Source organism: Haliotis rubra, unplaced genomic scaffold, assembly GCF_003918875.1.
Source record: "Haliotis rubra isolate DU_JTF1 unplaced genomic scaffold, ASM391887v1 Scf305, whole genome shotgun sequence".
In the NCBI taxonomy this organism is placed as follows: domain Eukaryota; kingdom Metazoa; phylum Mollusca; class Gastropoda; order Lepetellida; family Haliotidae; genus Haliotis; species Haliotis rubra.
The window spans coordinates 519,642-545,583 of NW_025766975.1; the positions used below are offsets into that span (position 1 = coordinate 519,642).

The 25,942-nt window shown below is 41.3% G+C and overlaps 1 protein-coding gene and 1 non-coding gene across 2 annotated transcripts in view; one reads left to right on the forward strand and one right to left on the reverse strand.

The window, feature by feature from the left end:
- The window catches only part of LOC124282868 (lysyl oxidase homolog 2-like), a 36,959-nt gene extending 12,376 nt beyond the window's left edge, over positions 1 to 24,583 (forward strand). Inside the window, exons 2-9 of the mRNA XM_046718903.1 lie at positions 6,212 to 6,522; positions 8,182 to 8,367; positions 9,936 to 10,092; positions 10,212 to 10,352; positions 11,196 to 11,313; positions 18,211 to 18,368; positions 19,115 to 19,209; positions 24,116 to 24,583. Coding sequence (XP_046574859.1) covers positions 6,212 to 6,522; positions 8,182 to 8,367; positions 9,936 to 10,092; positions 10,212 to 10,352; positions 11,196 to 11,313; positions 18,211 to 18,368; positions 19,115 to 19,209; positions 24,116 to 24,247 — 1,298 coding nt within the window. The 3' untranslated portion in view covers positions 24,248 to 24,583. The remainder of the gene's footprint in view (positions 1 to 6,211; positions 6,523 to 8,181; positions 8,368 to 9,935; positions 10,093 to 10,211; positions 10,353 to 11,195; positions 11,314 to 18,210; positions 18,369 to 19,114; positions 19,210 to 24,115) is intronic.
- Trnar-ccg lies at positions 12,798 to 12,870 on the reverse strand. Its single transcript has one exon. It is a non-coding gene; the product is annotated as a tRNA-Arg (tRNA).
- Positions 24,584 to 25,942: the final 1,359 nt, after the last annotated feature.

A 25,942-nucleotide genomic window follows, 5' to 3' on the forward strand; every position in this document is an offset into this window, starting at 1 on the left:
AGGAGACTTTCTTCATTACCCTAATCTGGGGTTATCTAGACTTGCTACATATTCTAGATTTGCATAGGCTGTGTTGGGTATTGTTTCAAAGTCTGTATGACAGATTAAGCAATGCCTTGCATTTCGGTTTGTTGCTTAACTTAGCTTTTAGCAGGGATTTCTTATGGACGTGGAATGGGTTTTGTCGCTTTTATTTATAAAGTACCTGGAATATTGTCATGAGTGTGTGAGTGAGTTTAACCCCTTTAACGGTATTCCAGTCATACCATGGCGTGTCATCTTCGTGTTGGTGGAAAGTGATGCAGGTGTTCACCATTTTGGCGAAACCAAGACGAGTATGGTGCTGACAAATCTGGATGTTAGATACATAATCGAAGTGAATCGTGAGTGAGTGAGTTTAGTTTTACGCCGCAATATTCCAGCTATATGGCGGCGGTCTGTAAATAATAGAGTCTGGACCAGACAATCCAGTGATCAACAGTATGAGCATCGATCTGCGCAATTGGGAACCGATGTGTCAACCAAGCCAGCGAGCATGGCCACCCGATCCCGTTAATCGCCTCTTACGACAAGCATAGTCGCCTTTGGTGGCAAGCATGGGTTGCTGAAGACCTATTCTACCCCGGGATCTTCACTAAAGTGAAGAGGCAGGTTATAGCTGGTCTTCAGCAGCTGATGCTTGTAAGTGGGGACTAATGGGATCAAGTGGCCTTCACGGGTCCAAGTGAATCGATCTCTGCATATCTAACTGCAGCTCACAAGACGATTAGCCAATCTGTATTTCCAATATAAAGTCCCGAATACAGAAACGTCAGTATTAGGGAATACCCAAGCTTAAAAGTACATGAGTATGGGCAGCTATGGCTGCAGGTGTTTGATGAAGGAACCTTTGATGTTCTCAGAAAATGCTAAAATCTATTTACGATTCCAGCTGTTGAAACAATACAAGTATTTGTCTTCCACAAACCCATTTTCGCAAGATGTTTGTATCTGTTTATTTAGACTTACAGTTTTAATTTGAAATGTTATCTGGTTTTGAAATTGAAGCAGGTAACGATGTCCAGTCTCGTGACAAAATCGAAGGACCATCACTTCCCCCGAATATCAAATATCCGGTCTTATTATTTTGTCTCTTCAAGGAACTTGTAAGGGAGACTACTTTTTCCCCATGTCCAAGTACCGCATGTGGTATAGCTTTGATGACATATCTGTATTCAGATGTTCGGGATATTCAAACCTTGATTAAATGCCACTCAAAGTCCATAGAGTCGAGAGATGAAGAGATCGACTTACCTTTGTGCGGATGGTTCACTGAAATATAAAGAGAGTAATTGTTTGTGGCCACATGAACGGAACACCGTCCCCTGTGTCACGCTGAGCCCAGGCGGCAGTAGGAGGGTAGTTTAATACAGACGCTCTTAAGGCGTAGTCTACATACATGACTTGATACAATACTACCTCTGTTGATACCCCATGAACGTCCAAGTTTTAATTACCCGATTGTCAGATTCTTACTCTGATTAACATTTAGTCCTCAACATAATGTCATCTTATTCAAATATCTTAGACTACAAAGAAGATTCCAAAGGACCCCAGTACAATGCTTGGTTTCATAATCTAGACAATCTAGACTTGCCAAATCACTCTTGATTTGATTTCGATTCGTCTCCAGAATCTCTGACCGACCGGGGCGGTGGGGTAGCCTAGTGGTTAAAGCGTTTGCTCGTCACGCCGAAGACTCGGGTTCGATTCCCACATTGGTACAATGTGTGAAGCCCATTTCTGGTGACCCCGCAGTGATGTTGCTGGAATATTGCTAAAAGCGGCGTAAAACCATACTCGCTCACTCTGACCGACGATTCCTTGCTGTACTTGAGTCTTTCTCTTTCATTGTAAACGTCATATTCTTTAATATTTATTATAATTGATTTAATAAATACATGACAAACTATAGTGAAATACTACGCTGCACCTTACATACAGCATCTCAGTTTTGTCCATGGCTAGTGTCCTTATGGAAACGTTTCCGGTTCTGATACAGAACATGTCTCAAGAAACCAATGTGCTTGTCTAGATTACTGAAATTGTGATCGGGGGGTTACGATGTGTGGCCGGTCATCACTTGCTCTATCGTTGCTCAATCGTTGAACCATTCGTTTTACCTATACCGGATTACTTCATTGGTGATAAAGCTTCTAAAATGCGTGATATAACATCCTTCACACACATATAACAGTAATTTAATAGAAGTTTATGACCATCTGATTACGTATATTACTATATGTAACCTATCACGGGACATGAGTGAGTGAGTGAGTTTACGCCGCTTTTAGCAATATTCCAGCAATATCACGGCGGGGGACACCGGAAATGGGCTTCACCCATTATCGAACCCGGGTCTTCAGCGTGACGAGTGAATGCTTAAAACCACTAGGCTACCCCACCGCCCCTCATAGCACATGAGGGAAAGTGACTCGACTCTATATAAACCAAAGGTTCTGCATGGTCACGTCCGTCACCCAACCGTGGGACATGTCTGTGTCACGGTTCCTTAGTCCGTGACATAGTTCTCAGCAGGAAAGGTAATCCATCTGGTTTGTACTTTAGACACATTTTATGCACGGTCAATGACCTGGCATGTTTTCAGGCTGTCGACGAGACATTCTACACACCACTGTATGGTAGGCGTGAGGTGTTGGCGTTAGTGTTGTTTCAACTTGTACCTATATTCCCTGGTGGCGAGGAGTTATGTATAGAATTGGCATACAACACTGTTTTAGATTCCGAACAATGGCGTAACACTGTTTTCTTCTCAAGTCCCGAACAAGAGCAGCGCATTTTTCTCTTTTCTTTCTCTTTTCCTTATCAACTCAATAGGGCGTACCCTTTTTCTTTGCCCTAGCTATGATAAGATAATGCTCACTGTTTGATCGGCATTCTAGAAGCTGGTGAGTCAAAAATGACTAACACGTCTAGCTTGATTACGATGTAAAAGTCTAAATCGAAACGTCGCTCTATGCTATAAACAAAAAGTTGTATGTTTCATTTTCAAGATAATACTCCCTCTCCCCGAACGCGGTATAAAATATTGCCTACCTTTTCTCATGAAATATATAAAGGTTTTATTGTTGACTTATTTAGTGGCAAGAATTGGACTTCAGGATTTATTTGAAAGCTAACATAAGTAAATCGTTGTTTTTGTGACACACACTGCTCATAAGTTTTCAAAGGTTGACAGTCGTTGGCTGATTCACGACATTATAAATAAGTCTTCCCCAGTGTTTGTTTTGTTTTCGTTTCAGTTCAATCAGTTAGAAATTCCAACTTTTTCATGTCTCCACCCAAAAATGTATAGCCATTCCAATATTTGCCCGTTCCATCAAATAAAGCGCCATATTTTAAAGGTGTATGACCAGACATGAACTGGTTCAATTAGATCAACGCCCTCTAGCGGAAATGACCTACTTTTAGAACGGACAGCCACCCAAGCGATATACAGAACTGGCTCCGATATAATTGAAAATTTTAAGGTAATGATTGCTTGTCAACTAAGCTTTTTGTCAGTAAAGGTATTCTGCAGAGAAATTCCATCAACGTGCCATTGTGTGACTTGCCCCACGCGGCGTAGTGATATGAGAGACAAATATCACAGACCGGACTTCTTATGCATGCGCAAATAGTCCCCAGCTGTGGCAACACGCCTCTACATGGAGTCACTTCCGGTAAGGTGTATGCTGGTTACATAAGCAGTTCGTATTCTCGTAGACGTTTCTCTCTCTACGTGAGCAGGTGACACGTAAATATGTAAACCGGAAATAAGAATGGAATGCGGACCATGTGAAAACATTTTGGGAGGAAGCAGATGGAATTTCAGACGGAATCAAAGAATAGGGCAGAAGTAGCACTAACGGGCTTCCTGGGGTAGAAAGTATAAATGTGAAGTAGCAAAATAAGAAGATTAAAAGTAAACTTTCAAGCAATCAAAACACGCATAGAGGTATCAAAATACAACAATAACACATAGTGACGTCACAGGTCGACGACAAGTCTGACATTTCAAACATCAAAAAAGAACCGTTTGGCGTTTGACCGGAGGAGCAGTATGTTTTATTTCAGCTGCAATGTATTTTCTATCTTGTAAAATGTATTTTATATACGGAAGCCGGTGTTACATCATTACGGTTTTCTGCCCCGCTTCTTACATCCAGGGGAAAGGTTTTCCAGTACATCACAGCCACTCTCATTCATGATGTGTGAAGCTAAGGGAGCGAACCCATAGTGTGTTTGCAGAGTCAGCAACGACTCCTACATCCACATAATCAACAACAGCTTCATCATATATATATTAGTTATCTTTGAGGTCTGGCCTTTTTCGTGGGATGGAAAATTGTTAGAATATCAGAATATTAGAATTGTTAGAATTGTTAAATATAAGACCTAGTGCACTAAAGACAAATATGAGGTAAAAAGAGTTGTCAAAGAAGCCGTTGTAAGGCTAAGGGGCCGTTCATAATTTATGGCAAGGGGAAGGGGTGATGATGATTTCTATGGAGAAGCAGGTACAATGTGAATAACACCCCCTAAAATTAATGTACAGAGTAAGTGAACCCCCATGCATGGCATGTACAACATCAATGACCCCCTCCCCATCCCATAATTTTTAAGCATATTTTTTATTATTTTTATGTACAAAATTGTTGACCCCCTAGTACATTGCCTCTTCATTGTTCCATAACCACCATGTTGAAAGCCTTTATGATGATATCCAACAAAACTTGAAAAAGGGATTATTTGGAATAAACTCAAATGGAATGAACCCTTGCCATGAATGAAGCATTCACGGAGCCGCCCCTGGGAACAGGAAGTGCAGTAAGTTTAGGATACATTCCTGCATTATAATGTCATCGAGCTCCCGTACAGGCTCATTACACAACGCACTGTAGAGAGTTCCCACAACGTGATCTCCGCCATTTGAGATATGGCTGACGCCTTACCCTCTACACCCACAAGATTACTTTTTTAAACGAAACATTCCTGAGACGGTATCCAATTATGGTGTTATTTACTTGACGTGCTCAATCACATCGTGCTGCAACTAATTATCTGCCCCAAAAGACACATCGTGATGTAGAAAGTGAACAGCTGTTTTCTCATTACTAGAATCACACACACAGCTCCTTGGAACTGTTGTTATGTAAATAGTTTGTTGTCAAACTGTTTCTAGAAAGGTTTTGGTTTAGTTTGTTGAACTTTCGTCCCAATTTGGTTTGAAATGTAGACACTCGTTTTTTTATTAATCTTTTTTCTATTTTTCCTGCCGACACCTACGAGACACATAAGTCATGTCAACCAGTAATTTAAGTCGTAAGGGAAATGCGATGTAATATCTGTACACGCATGATGTTGTTTTTAGTAAGTTATATGCTCCATATCTCGAACTAAAGGTATATTCTTCAGCTTTGCATAAATGACTGAAAGAAAGTACAAAATATATTTGTCAGCTCTGGCGTGTGTGTTTATTATTTTAGCTCCAGGTTGAATTGCTAAGTAGACCTAAGAACAGTGGTATTGCTAAAACGGAATACAATCACACTCAGTCATATCACTTGGTTAGAATGGCCATATCCTGTCGCCCAATGAGTAACTGTTCTCTCGGCGAAAGTGAAACCCAAGACAAATGCCTTGTCCCATACAATATATAATATTTGTCAGAAACAGAGAACTGAATAGGGCGCCTCAGAACCTGAGAAAAATCTACATTTGCGTTTGGATTTCAGTAAGGGCGAATGATATCTATGGAAAAATGGTACACCTACAGAATACCGGATACCTACCAACCCTAACGCTAACGCTAACCCTAACCCTAAACCTTACCCTAACCCTAACCAAAAGTAAACTTGCGTGCTTTCAAAGATGGCGGAAGGTATCCGGTATTCTGTAATCTTACCGGAAAAATATATGATTCAGGGATTGTGAGTGAGACTAGTGAAACCCCTCTCGCACAAACGGCAGTGTCATGCTCAATGGGAAATGGACACCCCCAAACAACAGTCCGTTTGATGACCAATATGAAATAGCCTATCCCCTATCTTTTACTAAAATGATAAAACATCGACTTGGGGGCTATTTCTTGCAATGTAGATATAGATTTTGTTAAATGTATTTACAATTTGCACGTATTATCACTGATTTCAAATACGATCCTTTTCAGGCAGAAAATGGATGACAAATGTGAGATGCAGCGGATACGAGGACAAACTGAAATACTGTATGTTTCCGGGCTGGGGGCGCATGCGCCGCGGTTGCTATGGAAGCAGTCGTTCAGCTGGTGTCGTGTGTAGGCCACACCCAACGACCCCAGCGTCTACGACAACCACTACTGGGGCCACCACCACAACAACAAAAGAGATTATCGCGCCGAAAAAACAGAAAGATCTTAAAAAACACCAACAGTATTTAATCGACAGAGATTATCGCCTACAGCAACAGTCCCAGTTCCAGGGCGATGACCCAGCAGCGTCGGTGAGTCTGGGACAGAGTTTATAGATAATGTTCTTGAATACTGAATCCATATAATGGATTTATGTTTTTGCTGTCACCATACGATTGCAAACACAGCCTTTTGGAAAAAGAGTGAGTGAGTTTAGTTTTTAGCCGCTTTTAGCAATATTCCAGCAATATTTCGAGAGTCACCAGAAATGGGCTTCACACATGGTACCCATGTTAAGAATCGAACCCGCGTCTTCGACGTCACTTTGGAAAATGATGGGTGCATTTTGTGATCCCGATGAGGATTTAGGATTTTCAGCAACCTGTGCTGGGCGTAAGCCCATCCATGTTTTCGTTATGTTTCTACCAGCAAGAGAGCGGGTGAGAAGCTGTATTTATAATTTTGGAAAAGAAATACACGTTTTTCTTTAATTGTTAAGCTTTTTGCGACGTATTAAGGTCTAGAAACTTTCGTGCGAGTCTGTAAATGCATTTGATATGTACATGAAGTCCGAAAACGAATCTCTCGAGGAAAGGTCAAGCTGATCAGGACTTATGGTTGTGCAGTGACATGAGTACTGATCATACGGGGCATACGTGTTTAAAAACATAAAGATCAAAACATATTTTACGTAGGAAAGAAATGTCAGGTCGGAGATGGGAAACACAGATATATTAACCTGAGACGACCAATGGATCGGGTGGTAAAGCACAGTCACCTACTGAATAGCCTGACATGGTGTTTCTGATCTTTGCTCGCAGCCCCAACCACTAGGTTATCTGTCGTAGACTTGAATATTCACAGGCCGCTGCCATGTTTTGCGAATATTGTGTGCGGCATTCATAAGAATTCCATAAGAATATTAAATAGAAACCAGCTTGCGTTATCGAAACAGTAATAAAGCGCCATCTATGTACAGAATGCGGATCAGTTAGTTTGTCTCACAGTCCCTGAACCACATTATTTTCCCTATTGCCTAGCCCTCTCTGTAGTGCTAAAGCCCTAAATAAAGCAAGTCTAGATTTCCTCAGGTTCAGAATGTCCCAACTCACAGGGGCTCCTTTTCAATTTAAATGGGCTTGTTTGTTACTATCAAAATTATATATATTCAGAGACTAAGCATTAGCCTACGGATCAGTAAGCGTCGTGTGGGAGTGGGTTGCACGCATCTTTATTACTGCTCTGGCTCCGCTCACTACAGGGAGAATGACACTCTGTCAGGACATGTATTTTGACATGTATGTAAGTGCAAAAAAAATTCTTTCAGCGAGTGAGTGAGATGGGTTTTAACGCCGCTTTGTAATGGTGCCGGCAAACCTAGAAACGTAATTAGGGCGAATCGGAATTCGCGTCAAAGGTGGCTCGTGTACCCAGGGAGGTAACTCTGCAGGGCCATTGCGGCACTGTTGGCGACTGGATCACCCACGACCGAGAGCTGTTTTTATGATTATTTGTAATGGTTACTTCTGATGAATTGGTTCTGATGCCTTTCATTGTTTACACCAGATATTTGTATTATTATGCTTGGTACCGTGAAAATGATGATTGTATATTTTACTTGAAATGATGTCAGGATATTATCGTGTGTTAAATATATGATGGTTGATATTTTGCACTTAAAGTTTGATAGGTCTTACTTTTTATGACTGTTATTGCTATCATGTGATGATCCGTGTTATCTGTCCATTTAGAGCAACTCCTCAGAGCCCAGTCTGCTCCTGCGCATGGTCGGTGGCAGATACGATTGGGAAGGTCGCATTGAGGTCAAAGAAGAGCACAGCGAGTGGGGCGCCGTCTGTGGGGAGAAATGGTCAATCAAGGAGGCCATGGTCGCGTGCAGGGAAATCGGGCAGCCGTACGCCAAGCAAGCACTACAGGTCATGATGGACGTGGACTGTGTTTCTTAGGGCCTATTCGATTATGCTAAACCGGTTTTGGTTTCGGGAAAACCATGCACTCGATTATGTCGAAACCTAAAACTGGTTTCTGAAACTTCGAAACCATCTCCGAGGCAGGTTTCGCAGTTTCAGTTCGCGTTCTCTTACAACAAACATGGCGGAAACGAAAGCGCCAAGGTCAGCTGATCTTGGTGGCAAAATAGAGCAGCATTTTTGAAACCAAAATAATGATAAAAATCAACTGAGAACTAGGACTAGTCTATTGAACATGACTATTTTATGTAACTTGTATATATATCATTACTTGTAACAGTATAATTACATATATACGCAAATATTTACCTCCAAAAGCATCTCATCTCTTTATTATTTGTTAATTCTCTGATAAAATGAAAAACATATGCTGTCATCCAATTCGTTCCACATATACAGTAGCTGAGACATTTTTTTGGTATCCATTTTGAAACCGGATGGTGAAACCATCCACTCGTTTATAAAACTAGAAACTAGTTTCACTTTGAAACCATGTATCCGAAACTAGACACTCGTTTATAACAGGAGAAACCAGTTTCAAAAACCAAAACCAGTTTCGCAATAATCGAACAGGCCCTTAGGACCTTCGAGCATATATTTTATACACTCCCACCCCGTTTCACTGTTACCCTCTTCTCAAATCTAGTAGCACATCCTATCACCCTTTCGTCCCTAATGAACGAAGGAGATCTGAAGGTTCCTTTAAACTAAGAATATTTCTTAAGTGGTCCCTTTTGGAACCAAGAACATATATTTTATAGAGCACCATCCTGTTTCAACAAGATCCTTTTCTTAGATCTGGCACCATCTTCCATCACAATTTTAGCTCTATGAAATTAGAAGATTTGAAGGTTTCCTTTAGCTCGAAGCATAAAGAATATTTAGTGGTCTCTTGTAGGATCCCCGAGCATATATTTTACAGACCACCACCCTATTTCACCATCACCTTCTTCTCAGATCTAGCAGCATATTCCATCACCCTTTCGGCTGTAATGAAATTGGTGAGTTAGTGAGTATCTATAGTTACGCCATTTTTAGCAATAACCAAGCAGTATCACGGCGCCAGTACCGGAAATGGTCTCCAAACAAGGGGTTGTTTTTAGGCAAAATAAGCAAACGCTTCAGTCACTAGTTTTTTCAAAGAATTATGTTTATTAAACTTTTTGACAATTCTTTTTTATGACATCATATCTGCCTCGCGGTAAAGTTTGGTAACCCAAAATACGAATGAGGTTATCTTGACGTGACAAGCTGATGATGTCGTACATAGCGACGTTGACGTTATGATACCCATGCAGGTTCGGTCACTGACCAGTGGGATAATTGGATGTATAATACCAATGATTTATGCCACCATTCCTGATTTCATTCATACGAACGAAAAAGAGTGTTACCAATTTCAGGGAAACTTCCTCCATTGTATGCTGGCATGCTGGACATTGTTAAAGTTCAATCAAGGTGTCGATCAATGATCCGTTCACAATGTGAGACCACTGTTTTTGTACATTATACAGGTGAACTATTTCGGCGGGGAACATTTACACAAGCACTACTATCAGATCAAGTGTAAAGGACGGGAAAGTCGCCTGGATCAGTGTGAAAAGATTCGGACAAACGTCGGGGTCACCTGCTCCAAATCCATTCTTGTCGCTGGCATCGTGTGTACTCACCGTAAGTGAAAAGCACTCCAACATGATCTAACCGTAGTTCCGACATAAAACGGGCCAGACGAAGCGGAAAAGGCAGAAACTATAACCACTCATTCAATAGTTTATCATGCTGTCTTGCAGGTCTTCCTGACCTTATCCCTGACCTTGAGATCCTGGAGGAGTCTGTGAGACTGGCAGACCGACCCCTGTACTACCTACAGTGTGCCATGGAAGAGAACTGTCTGGCGTCCTCAGCCGTTGTGATCAGGAACACAAGCAAAAGTAAGAAACCTGATTATGTCGCCGTTATTCAAAACATCAAGAAAGTGTAGTAATGTAGTATCCATAGGTGCACCCCCATCCTTCGATATGATAAATATCAACACAGCGCAATCAAAATATATAACTCAGAGGGTTGCAAGGAAGTTTGAACTGTTTGTCGACTGACTGCCATATATCTAATTTAGAAGGGCACGATGGGAGGTTCTATTAACCGTTCAAAAATTATTATTCCAACGTGTTCGGTTTGTAAACAGTAATAACTAGTCTCACGAGGGTTAAAAGTACCACTTTCTTAAGAGTGACCATTGATGTTGATAGTTGTGACGATGGCAACCGATGGCGCCAAAATGGTGCTGCAAGTTCATTGTAGAGATATATAGAACATACTCCTTGATCTCATATAATGGTAAATAATGGATGATAGATGTACATTTCAGCGTTAGAAACGAATGTCACCAGTTTGAGTGGTTTAAGAAGCTGATGTTCAGGCGACCCGTTCTTACTTTGCCTCAAACGGCATTAAAAATAAAGAGAGGCACAAATATTGATGCAATAAATACCAAGTATTAAAAACGATTCCGCTGGCAGAATTGTTTGGAAAAGTGATTTTGGCAAGATCTGTTTCTGTGTGAATGGCTCAAAGAACAGTGTTTAGTCAGGCCGAGGCGCTACAATGTAAATAAACTCAACAAGATGCACATGAACAAAACTCGCCGGAAGAAGTGCAGCAGTGATGTTGTCGCTTTGATGGTGGAATGCCTCAGTTGATGCGCCGTTTGAACAATGCACGAATTGCATCTCTGTTCCATGTCAAGCGTAACCATGGATATCTTGCATCTGCAGACTGGCACGCTCACAACAGACGTCTGCTGCGCTTCTCCACAGTCGTCCACAACGAGGGTCTAGAGGACTTCCGCCCATACAGAGCCAAGTCAGCATGGGAGTGGCATGAATGTCACATGTAAGTTATGTCGTAAATATCGTTTAGTGGTTCCAATGTCACATGTAAGTCATGTCGTAAATATCGTTGAGTGGTTCCAATGTCACATGTAAGTCATGTGATGCATATATTTGAGGGGCCTTAATGTAACAGTAAGTCACGTGGTACATATCGTTGAGGGGCATGAATGTCACATGTAAGTCATGTCGAAAATATTATGGGATGGTTCGAATGCCGCATGTAAGTAAACGGTTAACGGAAATTGGCTTCACACATTGGACAATGTATACGGAAACGAGCCAGTCTGTCGCTAGATGAGAGTGTACAAAAACTATTTACTATTATTGTATTGTGAGGATTGGTTGATTGTGTGGTACTATACCGCTGCTCAAGACGTCAGCCACATATAGTCGGACCCACAATAGTGTTTTACAAGAGGTTTCACTTGAAGTCTTTACATGCCGTTACATGAGTGAGTTGGATTTTAATGCCGCTTTTAACAACATGCTATATTCATGGAAAAGGGTATCGAAACACAAAAGATTTTAACCTCCATGAAGCCGTTTGTATTCATAATTATGTTTAAAATATTTTGAAACAAGATTGATTTTAGATATACAAAGGCGAGCATCACGTGCAATACGCTAGTCATTTAGCAAATATCAAATTTCAGAGAACTGTTCTGAAAGCTCGATAACTTGGAAAATCAAATGATTTCTTTGATGGTAAGCAAACATGGGGCATCCTCCAATGACAACTGTTCAAAGATAAAGTTATTGGTATACGGAATGCTGGCAAGTCATTGAGGGCTATTGCAAAAACTGTTAGTTGTCATCCACGGACTATCAGCCAACTGGCAATAAAATGTCATCAAACTAATGTTGTTAAGCGTTCGACCGCTAGTGACAACTCCGACTGAGGTGTTGATAAGTTCGTTTGATAATGTTAATGGTAACATATTTTATTTTTTAAAAATCTAGGGTGTTGCGATACTTTTTTCCATGTGTATAGTTATGGCCGCACAATGTAGGAGGAAGTTACGAAACGATGCAGGTCTCAGATGTTTATCATTTAGGTGAACAACACAAGCACTAAAGTGGTTCTGAAAAATCCTTAAAGCCAAAGAATTCCTGCACAATTGACGCTTTGGTCACTCGTGTCCCCGTACGTGTCTCCCGTATGAGGCAATTGCGTAGATCGATGCTCATGATGTTGATCACTGGATGGTCTGGTCCATACTCGATTATTTACAGACCACCGCCATATAGCTGGGATATTGCTGAGTGTGGCGTTAAACAACCAACCAACCGATGACACTTCTGTATAATATATAGCTGGGATATTGCTGAGTGTGGCGTTAAACAACCAACCAACCGATGACACTTCTGTATAATATATAGGCTGTCATGTCCAATTTGCATTCAAATATGTTGACACCTTTTGCCTTGTGGTGATTCAAAATTGCAGATAAGAATGTGTAAAAGTACAAAATGTACCCTTACACCCGACCTTGATGGAACTCAAACCCACAATCTTCGGCTCCGGAGGCCGACGCCTTATCCATTAGGCCACAAGGCCGACATGCGATTACAGTAGTTGCATTTAGTTGCATATACCAATATAATATACTCTCCCAAAAACAAGCGCATATAGGAATTTCAACTGTATTTTTATGTTTATTTTGAAACATCTTGTAGGCTTTATGAGTCAATGAAATATAGCGAAATTGCACACTGGGAATGCAGACTTATCCGTCTTTGGCACCAACTCGAGGAAAGTCAGTTTGTGTGTCACATGGAGACGTGTGGTGGCGCTGAAGTCAATACCTCGTGTGACTCACCGTGGTCATCCAGAAATACAGGGGGCATCGCCTCGGCATTGAACGAATAAGTCTCAGAATCTCGTGTTGCCTAATCGCAGCCCACTCTGCCTGTAGTGCCTGTGCGAGTTGCTTAAATTAATCTTGAGCTGGGGGTAACGGCGTCGCACACGTCTGTCAGGGCATCCCACAGATGTTCGATCGGGTTTTAAGTCCGGTGATCTTGAGGGCCAGGGGGAGCACATTGATGTTGTGGTTCTGGAGGAAGTCTCTGGAGTGTGACGTGCTGTGTGGGGCCTGGCACATCCTGCTGAAACAACTCCCTCTGGCGATCAATGATTGGAGAGGTGTGGGCGTAGGATTTCGTCACAGTACCGTTGAGGCTGTCAGGTTACCCTGGATCATCACCAAATCACTTCTCCTACGGCTGGTGATCGCTCCCCATATCATAACAACTCCCGGGCCGAATCTGTCCACCTGGGGAACGCAGGGGTCGGCGAAACGTTCACGTCGACGTCTGTACACCCGCATTCTTCCATCGCGTCGTTCCAAAAGAAATCGTGATTCATCACTGAACCAGATTCTACGCCAATTCGGTAGGTTCCAGGCCTGAACGTTGGTGCACCATTGAACTCGATGTCGACGATGTTGTTGTCGAAGCACAGGGCCAAAATAAGGTCTTCTGGCACGTAAACCAGCCTCTCTCAACCTGTTCCTGACGGTCTGTGCAGAAAGCCTCCTCAATCCGGGTATTTGTCGAGCGGTACTGGTCGCCGTAGCTGTTCGATGACGCAGGTGATGTACCCGGATGTAGCGATTCAAGTACAGTGAATAATCGACAGACAGCGATCAACCTTTTATACCCATCATTGAGACTATCTGATCCCCAACTTTCACGTGCATTGCATGTGAATTGTGTATTCTGTGACACTACACGCCGAAATTGAAAATCATGCTGTTAAATACGGGTATTTTACGGATGGTGCGTTTTGTTGTGATGTTTCAAAACATAAACACCATAGGACTCATAAACAGAGCAAAACCTTTTGTAAAATGAATCACGTTTTAATTCAATGCTACATGAAATTGCTATTTTCATGATGCGTTTCTTTTGGAGAGTATATATCTTGCACGAGTGTGATTGTTGTCATAACTGTCATCATTATTATTTTTAGAGAAAATATCTACTTGAGTGGTTATTAATATGTAACTGCGAGTGTTATTGTTATCGATATGTGGCTTCAATATTGCTGAGTGTGGCGTTATACAACCAACCAACTGATGACACTTCTGTATAATATATAGCTGGGATATTGCTGAGTGTGGCGTTAAACAACCAACCAACCGATGACACTTCTGTATAATATATAGCTTGATATTGCTGAGTGTGGCGTTAAACAACCAACCAACTGATGACACTTCTGTATAATATATAGCTGATATTGCTGAGTGTGGCGTTAAACAACCAACCAACCGATGACACTTCTGTATAATATATAGCTGGGATATTGCTGAGTGTGGCGTTAAACAACCAACCAACCGATGACACTTCTGTATAACATATAGCTGGGATATTGCTGAGTGTGGCGTTAAACAACCAACCAACCGATGATGACTGGGATATTGCTGAGTGTCTGATATAATATATAGCTGGGATATTGCTGAGTGTGGCGTTAAACAACCAACCAACCGATGACACTTCTGTATAATATATAGCTTGGATATTGCTGAGTGTGGCGTTAAACAACCAACCAACCGATGACACTTCTGTATAATATATAGCTGGGATATTGCTGAGTGTGGCGTTATACAACCAACCAACCGATGACACTTCTGTATAATATATAGCTGGGATATTGCTGAGTGTGGCGTTAAACAACCAACCAACCGATGACACTTCTGTATAATATATAGCTGGGATATTGCTGAGTGTGGCGTTATACAACCAACCAACCGATGACACTTCTGCATATAATATATAGCTGGGATATTGCTGAGTGTGGCGTTACAACCAACCAACCAACTGATAATATATAGCTGACAGCTGGAAGTGTGGCTTCTGTATAATATATAGCTGGGATATTGCTGAGTGTGGCGTTATACAACCAACCAACCGATGACACTACTTGCATAATATATAGCTGGGATATTGCTGAGTGTGGCGTTAAACAACCAACCAACCTGATGACACTTCTGTATAATATATAGCTGGGATATTGCTGAGTGTGGCGTTAAACAACCAACCAACCGATGACACTTCTGTATAATATATAGCTGGGATATTGCTGAGTGTGGCGTTAAACAACCAACCAACCGATGACACTTCTGCATATATATAGCTGGGATATTGCTGAGTGTGGCGTTAAACAACCAACCAACCGATGACACTTCTGTATAATATATAGCTGGGATATTGCTGAGTGTGGCGTTATACAACCAACCAACCGATGACACTTCTGTATAATATGATAGGTTAATCTGCTTCTTCAGGGCGGATACAGCTTTTGAGAAAGGAGGGTGCACTATTGAAAGGAGGGTGCACACTATTGAGAAAGATTGGGGTGCACACTATTATTGAAAGGTGGTGCACACTATTGAGAAAGGTGGGGTGCACACTATTGAAAGAAGGAGGGTGCATATTGAAAGGAGGGGTGCGCTATTTGAAAGAGTGGGGTGCACTAATGTGAGAAGATTAAGGTGCACTATTGAGAAAGGAGGGGTGCGCACTATTGAGGAAAGGAGGGTGCGCACTATTGAAGATTGGGGTGCGCACTATTGAGAAAGGAGGGGTGCGCACTATTGAAGAAAGGTGGGATGCACACTATTGAAAGTGGGGTGCACTTCATTTTTCACGAGAGTTCAATGGTCATTTAATAAAATTTCAGGACAAAGGGTGGGTGCGCACCCCTGCACCCATATCTGGATCACCTATGTTATTCTGGCTGAAAACAGATTGATGAGCCTTTTATATTGCTGAGTGTGGCGTTAAACAACCAACCAACTGATGACACTTCTGTATAATATATAGCTGGGATATTGCTGAGTGTGGCGTTAAACAACCAACCAACTGATGACACTTCTGTATAATATATAGCTGGGATATTGCTGAGTGTGGCGTTAAACAACCAACCAACCGATGACACTTCTGTATAATATATAGCTGGGATATTGCTGAGTGTGGCGTTAAACAACCAACCAACCGATGACACTTCTGTATAATATATAGCTGGGATATTGCTGAGTGTGGCGTTAAACAACCAACCAACCGATGACACTTCTGTATAATATAGTTTAAGATACAAATACCATCATACATAATTATCTTGTACCAATGTCACGATTGTCATGAGATCCACCGATCTCTTTGGTAGTCTCTCACGACCGTCGATGGCCAGCTGTGTTGAGAAACAGGTGTACGTGAACTCACGTTCCAGAATTGCCACCAGATCTATCAGTCCGTGTTCCAGATGTACCGAATAAAATGTTACAGTTCGTATTGTGTCGCCACGAGTAGTTCTAACCCACCATAACGTCCGCCTGAGGTCGAATTCCGTCGCTAACACTACTTCTGCACATGCGCCGTGACCTAGCAGCTTCCGCCAACCTTTTCCGACACATGGCCAGAATCGTACTCCGGTAGTTAAGGGTTATTATTGCACAAAGAAGTATCTAAGTGTTATATAGGGTCTGCAAGGAAACGTCCTTTATCCCCAGCGCCAGATTGAACACATTGCTAGAAGTTTGTAGCCGGTCACAGTGCTCCCACCTTGGCCCAATAGTTTTCTTATCACATTTGGGCCACCGATATCTAAAACCATGCAGTGCTCAGTATATAGGGCGATAGGTTAATCTGCTTATTCTAGCTGAAAACAGATTGATGAGCCTTTTTACTAACTTATCCTTACCCATTTCGTCTTGTCTGAAATTTTTCATCTCGTTTCAGTAAAATATTTCGATATAATGATTTTTTCTCTTTCCGGCAGTCCAGAATAGCTGTCATGTCCATTTCGTTTTTCGTCTGAAGTTTAAACATTTTACATTCAGATATGTCGACACCTTTTGCCGTGTGGTGATTCAAAATTGCAGATGTCCATCATTGGTGGTGGTGGTGGTGGAATTTGGTTTAACGCCGTGCTTGAGAATATTTCGCTCATATGACGACGTGCATGCGTGTGTATGTGTAGGTGCGGCTGCTTATACTAGCCCAGACTGAAGCTGGTTTTATAGTGCTAGCCCACTGAGATACCATGCCGCAGTGAAGCATGAATACCCCACTCAGACACATTATACTGACTCTGAGCCGACAAGTCCTTGTTGTACCCAGTAATGCCGAGCGCCAGGCAGAGAACAACAAGTAGCATATTTTAACGTCTTTTGGTATGACGCGGTCGGGGATCGAACCCGCGACCTTCCGCACTCCGGGCGGACGCTCTAACCACTACACCACAGAGGCGGTCACTGATTATTGGTACCAGTGTTGGTTCCAGTGTGCGAAATAGATTCCAGTTTTTTTCTAGCCAGTCGGACTAGCTATGCCTGAAAGTTACTAGCCCACAAAATAACTCACTAGCCCGAAATTTGAATGTCGACACGGGTTTCATCATTAAGCTGCTGATACGATGAACATTTTTATTAGGCCATAATCTTGCATGATTTACATGGGTATTATAACCTAACAAGTCGGAGAGAGTGATATATTTACAAAATGACCCCATGAACATTCACTAGTCAGATTGTGCAGATTTACTGGCCCGACTGGATTTTTACTAGCCACGGGCTAGCGGGTCAGTGTCTATTTCGCGCACTAGTTGGTACTGTGTGGCACCTGACATTTATTCAATGTCTTCACATATCTATGTTTGACTGTTTCAACAGATGCTCGGTATAGTTATATTTATAGTTATCCTTAGCAAACTTTGAGTAGCATAGGCTGAGAGCGTTTTCCCGGAGAGCGAAAGGTCGGCGGTTCAATCCCTTGGAAGCGTCAAAACAACAGAGGTTTTGTCTTGCCTCCCGCTCCAATTTAAGAGATAAAAGGACTGGTCGGTCTACAGTTTGTTGTTGTTGTTGTTTTATTTATCATGATTATTATTGTATAGGCACTATCACAGTATGGAAATATTTGCGCACTACGACATCATCGACGATAACGGCAACAGGTTGGCTGAGGGAAGCAAGGCCAGCTTCTGTCTGGAGGACTCGGCCTGTCAGGATGGAGTGGTCCCTAAGTTTGATTGTGTGGGCTTCAGAGACCAAGGTGGGTAGAGAGAGGGCCACAGGGGCTTGTAACGCTAAAAACTGCCATCAAGGTATATACTGTCACTGACGGGGCCTTAGTACTATATAAAAGGATCCTTTTATATAGTACTAAGGCCCCGTCAGTGACTGTATATACCTTGATGGCAGTTTTTAGCGTTACAAGCCCCTGTGGAGAGGGCATGGGTATGGTTGGTGCACAAATTCCACTGCGAAGTCTTCAGAGACTATTGTAGAGTGTAGAGAGGGCAGATGTCAGTGTCTCCGGCTTGTATTGTTAGTAGCAGTGATGCTTTTACGGCGCTTCAGCTCCTTTTTGACAAATATGTATTCTGTACTTCGGCTCCAATTCACTAAAGAGCTGAAGAATACGTTTGTTTTAAAAAATTTACATAAATACGTTGCACTTATCAGCGTCACGTGGGATGGAAACTGCTAATTAACACCTTATCCCACAAGAAATTGTTCTGACAGACCTGGGGCTCGTTTCACAAAGCGATCGTATCGCTACGACAGTCGTAAGTCTATGTTCAAGTATGGGAGTTACGATCACCTTAGCGCTACGGTCGCTTTTTTAAACGGGCCCCTGGAGCCCTGATCTGGGATTGGTAGAATTTCAAGACAAGCAGAACTTTGTATTGCAACGTGACGCACATTGCAGTGCTGTAGATGAGTGCTGATGCAACGATAGAAAACGTTTATTGCTATCGCAACATGTTCCCATGATGTTGCATCGTTTGTCTTCAGGATTGTCCGTCAACTGCTCCGACAACTACATGTATGACATCGACTGCCAGTGGATCGACATCACCGACATCAAACCCGGACAGTACACGTTTAAGGTGAGCGGTCATTCACAAAACCTCCAAAGCGAGTTATACGAACAGCTGGTGTCTTTTTCATGCACAATACCGCTGTTGTATTCCATGTTGTTGGGACAGTAGGGTAGCCAGGCGGCTGGAGTGTTAGCTCGCCACGCCGAAAGCCCGGGTTCGATTTCCCACATGGGTGTAAACCAGTGTCTCCGCTATAATGTTGCAGGAACATTGTCCTCACTCATTCCATAATCTAATATTTGTCGATTTAACATAAATATATGTTATTGAATTTTTACAACGCACTCACATAATCGAGTGTGACCAGTGGTTAATACCATGAGCATAACCATTGGGTACTATACAACGCAATGAACCAAGTCATCAAGCCTGACCATCCGTCTCCCGTCAAATTCAGTTGCATAAGACATAATTTGTTGGGGGACCTAATCCATCCAGTAATCTCAAGGACATTTGAAATACAATTTAATGAATAGGTGAAATGTTAAGCTATATTAATATATGTACCTCACAAATAAATTTCGACCTCAAAAGGCAATTACAAATAAGCTTTCGAAGATAAAACCTTTCACCTCAACGTATCCCATTACGTAAGCTACCCGTGAAGATCCGGGTTAGAATTGGTCTTCAGCAACCCATGCTTGTCGTAAGGGCGACTAATGGGACCGGGTGGTCAGGCTCGCTGACTTGGGTGACACATGTCATCTTATCCCAATTGCGTAGATCGATGCTCATGATGTTGACCACTGGATTGTCTGGTCCAGACTCGACTATTTACAGCTCAACCGCCATATAGCTGGAATATTGCTGAATGCGGCGTTAAACAACAAACCAACCATTATGCAAACAAGGTAAATGTCTTTATCCGACGCCAGATATCTGTCTTTCCTTACTGTATATCATAATTCATTACAATCATGTGACACTGTCTCTCAAAGACACCCTTATTTTATTCCCAGTTATATGTATAATGCCTTATTGACAAGCGCGCGCACACGATCAAATCACAGGACCTCGTGTCTTTGCGAAGATTAAAGATTTAATTTTTTTTTTTTTTTACATGACCCCGACTCGAAATGCTACACAGTACAATATCTTCTCTACTATCAAATTTAGTGTACTTTGGACATATTCTCTACCATCAAACATAGTGTACTTTCGACATATTCTAACCATCAAGCATAGTGTACTTTGGACATATTCTAACCATCAAGCATAGTGTTCTTTGGACATATTCTCTACCACCAAGCATAGTCTACTTTGGACATATTCTCTACCACCAAGCATAGTGAACTTTGGACATATTCTGTACCACCAAGTATAGTGTACTTTGGACATATTCTAACCTTTAAGCATAGTGTACTTTGGACATATTCTGTACCACCAGGCATAGTGTACTTTGGACATATTCTGTACCACCAAGCATAGTGTACTTTGGACATATTCTCTACCACCAAGCATAGTGTACTTTGGACATATTCTCTACCACAAAGCATAGTGTACTTTGAACATATTCTCTAACATCAAACTTAGTGTATTTTGGACATTTTCTCTACCCTCAAACATAGTGTACTTTGGACATATTTTAACCATCAAACATAGTGTACTTTTGACATATTGTTACCACCAAGCACCGTGTACTTTGGACATATTCTCTACCATCAAACATAGTGTACTTTGGACATATTCTCTACCACCAAGCATAGTGTACTTTGGACATATTTTAACCATCAAACATAGTGTACTTTGGACATATTGTCTACCACCAAGCATAGTGTATTATGGACATATTCTGTACCACCAAGCATACTGTGTTTTGGACATATTCTAACCATCAAGGACTGTATACTTTAGACATATTGTAACCATCATGCATAGTGTATTGTGGACCTATTTTAACCATCAAACATAATGTACTTAGGACATATTCTCTACCATCAAGCATAGTGTACTTTGGACATATTCTGTACCACCAGGCATAGTGTACTTCTCTACTATCGGACACTTCGGTGTACCCTACCCGCCTGCCATGCCGATCGCTACGCTACCATCGCTTGTAGTCGATTAAAACTTCACGTAAACATCATCACGGATGGTTGACCTATCGATCACCACTCATGACACCTACCAATTCTTTATTGTTATTTTTGTAAGTCGTTTGAAACCCGATTTTGACCCTCAACTAAACGATCTTGACACAAATGGATGACGTATGTCCGCACAAAACGGGGTGTGCACCGAAGTGTCCGGCCTTGTCAAGATGTATTATACTGTGAAGCATTTCGAGTCGGGGGTCATCTCAAATGTTTTATGTTTTCTTAACATCTTTAATCTTCGCAAAGACACGAGGGCATGTGGATCAAATTACCGAGAAAGCGTGGTAGAACAACTACCCCCTCCCTGTTACTTTGCCCATACAAAACTTATGTATTAATTTTAGCACCATCGGCAATAATAGTGAACGAAGCGCACCTACAATATCACCGTTCACCCTCCGTCGATACGTTAACATGTTATCTTCATCTCGCTTTGGGATTTGATTACTCTGAAAACCCTCACTGAATTATCTAACCAAGCCTAATTCATTCATAACCCCTCCTCCAACACACACACACACACAGTCACCCAAAACAACAACGAAAACCCTCCAAAACCCCCGCCCCCATCCCAAACAAAGCAAAATTACCAACAGCTTAGAACATACTTAGTGTTCATTCTCAGGAATTTCGGTTTCAAACTACAATTTGAGATTATGCTTTCAGTGCTAAGTACTACTTCCAGTACATCTTGAGTCCTATCAGGTATTCGAACCCACATGTATTCACACTTGGTGAAAGAAGGAGATACCATGACTGCCCTTTTTCACACACGCTGTTTGGGGTTTCCTCGCGGACTGTTCGTGCTTAGCGACCGTATAATTACTTCCAGGCAACAGAAAAAATATATAATAACCGTTATTGTCATTACTTAACCCACTCGACCTCAATTTGTCTTAAAATGCTGAAAAAAGGAATATGCTATTTCGCTGTCTTTGTTTATGAAACTTCGAGATAAGAAACAGGTGTTTTTACTGCACTTTACTTTGAGAAATCTATTGTTCAGTTGCTAGGCGATGGCCGCCTGATAAGGAGGCTTACGCGCTGTTTAAACTTTATTTATTAGACAGTAAGATAAAACACATGTTGCCCCAATGTCAGCTTAAATGAAATAGTGCAACAATGTTCTTGTTTTAATCTTCCTTAAAATGAAGTTCTTGTCACTGTCGGAGCGATAAGATATTTGGATGAATAATATGACTTCCTTTATAACGGGGCTAGAACCTACACCGGAAACGTCGCTTCTAATCGTCATAGGAACGTCGTTCATATATATCTTATATTAGATATACAATGGTGGATCTTATCCTTCCTTAGCACTCCAACTAATAAATGCCTCTCAAAGAAGTTACTTCTCACGTTCGACCCACACCATTCTACTTATCATTATTTTGAAAATCGAATCCCCGTTTAGAATACCTTCGGCAAATGCCCCTAATATTATGTTGTGTAGAAATGATTTCAAAACTATTATGTGGTGAACCTGATACGTGTTTTCAGAAAGTTGAGGTTCTACTCTTGGTTCACTAAAGAGATCAGGGGCGGTGGGGTAGCCTAGTGGTTAAAGCATTTGCTCGTTACGCCGAAGACCCGGGTTCGATTCCCCACATGGGTACAATGTGTGAAGCCCATTTCTGGTGTCCCTCGCTGGAATATTGCTAAAAGCGGTGTAAAATCATACTCACTCACTCACGAGATCAACCCATTAAGTTTTTGTTGTCTTATATTTGTGTTTACCTCCGTACTCAACACTATTTCAGCTATATTACATCGATCAGTTAATAACCGAGGCTTGACCAGACAACATCAGTGATACGATGTTACACAATCAACAAAGTCATCCAGACTGACAACCTGATCCACTGATCACTTATAACCAGCAGCGGTTACTAGATGCGTATTATAACCATAAAAGGGTTACTTACATATGTTGGGTCATTTACTGACCAAGCATAGTGAGTGATCAGCGTTGCTAATCATAAATGCTAATAGGACATATTCTAAGCTTCAAACATGTAGGTTCCTTTGGAAATATTCTAAACATCAAGCGTATTTTACTTGAGACATATTCTAACCACCAAGCATAGTGTACTTTGGACATATTCTCTACCATCAAGCATAGTGTATTTTGGACATATTCTAACCATCAAACATAGTGTACTTTGGACATATTCTAACCATCAAACATAGTGTACTTTGGACATATTTTAACCATCAAACATAGTGTACTTTGGACATATTCTCTCCCATCAAGCATAGTGTACTTTGGACATATTCTCTACCATCAAGCATAGTGTACTTTGGACATATTCTCTACCATCAAACATAGTGTACTTTGGATATATTCTAACCTTCAAGCATCGAGTACTTTGGACATATTCTAACCTTCAAGCAAAGTGTACTTGAGACATATTCTAACCTTCAAGCATAGTGTACTTGAGACATATTTAAACCATCAAGGTTACATTACTGAAGATCATTAGTAACCATATGTTACTCAGGATCTTTTGTAACTATCAAGCATAGATTACTCTAGATAGGTTTACTGGGGATCTATTTTAGCAAACAAGCGAAGGTTACATGGGAACTAATCTAACCGTTAGACTTGGTTTACTAGTGACCTATTCCAACCTAAAAGCCCAGGTTACTGGACACATATTCCAGCCACCAAGCATCGCTTACTGAGGATCTTTTATAACCATTCAGCATAGGTTGCACGGGGCCTGTTCTAACCCAGAGCCCCAGGCCAGATATGACTGAATGTATATTCCAACTTTCACGAATCATTAATATTTAACTCAACTTCATTCCAACAGATGGCAGTAAACCCAACCCTTCTCGTGGCTGAATCCGACTTCGACAACAACGTTGCCTCCTGCGAACTGTGGTACTCCGGCTACAACGCCCGAATACACAACTGCGAGTTTGCAAGTTTACTCTCAGACTGATAACGTCACTTCCGCTCATGCGCACTGTGATTCTTCCGGCGACAGCGTTTGTAGACGAATAACTTTAGGTATATCCGGTTCAGGTAGATGTTGTTTAATGATTAAATCCATTGTATTTGTTTCACATGTATCATTTCGTGTTGATGTATAAATGCAATTGTAATTGATAGAACGATTTTGTTAACCTACTCATTGAAGAATTTAGTTATTGACGTGTACAGAGTGTGTATGTTAATCATCCACTGAATAAACTTTACTGCAAACTGGCATTAAATGCTGATTTGTGTATGTATGCGTTGTAAAAGTATACTCAGCTGAATAAACAACGAAACGCTTTTACGTGTTTCATCCATTTATGCAATACATCCAACTGAAATACGTTTTAAAAACTGAAATACGTTCCCTGCAAAGAACCCGTGAAGATCCGGGTTAGAATTGGTCTTCAGTAACCTATGGTTGTCGTAAGAGGCGACTAACGACATCGGGTAGTCAGGTTCGCTGACCTGGTTGACACATGTCATCGTATCCCAATTGCGTGGCTTGATGCTCATGCTGTTGATCACTGGATTGTCTGGTTCAGACTCGATTATTTACAGGCCGCCGCCATATAGCTGGAATATTGCTGAGAGGGGCGTTAAACAACAAACCAACCAACCGAATCTTTGCAAACAAATATGCCGACATTCTATAAGAACAAATATATATATATGATGACTATAGGACCCCTGTTGAACTGAATTGTCATACTCGTCGCTGAAGAAAACTTCGAAGTAACGTAAAACGTGATGCATTCACATTGAAGACTGTCATTGTCGTCAGGTTTTGGATAAGTGGTATCATCTCAGGTATCAGTGTTAATCTGTCAGAAGGAACTGTTTTTGAGATTTCAGAGGTTATTGCTGAAAGCAAGTATATTGGATTACATGTGAGAGTTTCATTTTCGGTGAACAGCTTGTCGGAGTTGGAAAATCGACCTTTGTTTTGACTATATTATTAGTCCGAACATTACAGGTATTTAAAAAAAAAGTTATTATATAATGGATAGTTTTATCAGAGAGATATCTATGCAAACGAGGTCATCTTGAAGGAACTAATTTATGCTCTACACATCGCTCTACAAACGTCTGTTTGATCAGCATATACATGACTACAGCTCCGAACCTAGCTGCAAATTATTTGTTACTGTATGATATACGGGCAGTTCACTCAGACAGTATATTCATACACTGTTCTTAAAGGTACCTTACTTCTACACCCTCTTAAACGACTCTTTTAAGAGTTACATAATATAATGAACTGAATATTAATTAGAATTATCAAAATATGTATTATATGCTAGACGCATTCAGTATATATTTTGAAACCTAATATTTTGATTATCTCTATTCATCATATTCATCACAATGTGTTTAGCATTTTAAGTAAGTAGAACGACTCATAATACCAAGCCATTTAGTATTTTCATTTACTTCAAAGTTTATGCAATTCATGCCTTAGATGTTCTCTACTTGACAGACCGCCTCCGTGATGTAGTGGTTAGAGCGTCCGCCCGGAGAGCGGGTTCGATCCCCGACCGCGTCATACCAAAAGACGTTAAAATATGGTACTTGTTGGTCCCTGCCTGGCGCTCGGCATTAATGGGTACAACAAGGACTGGTCGGCTCGGAGTCAGTATAATGTGTCTGAGTGGGGTAT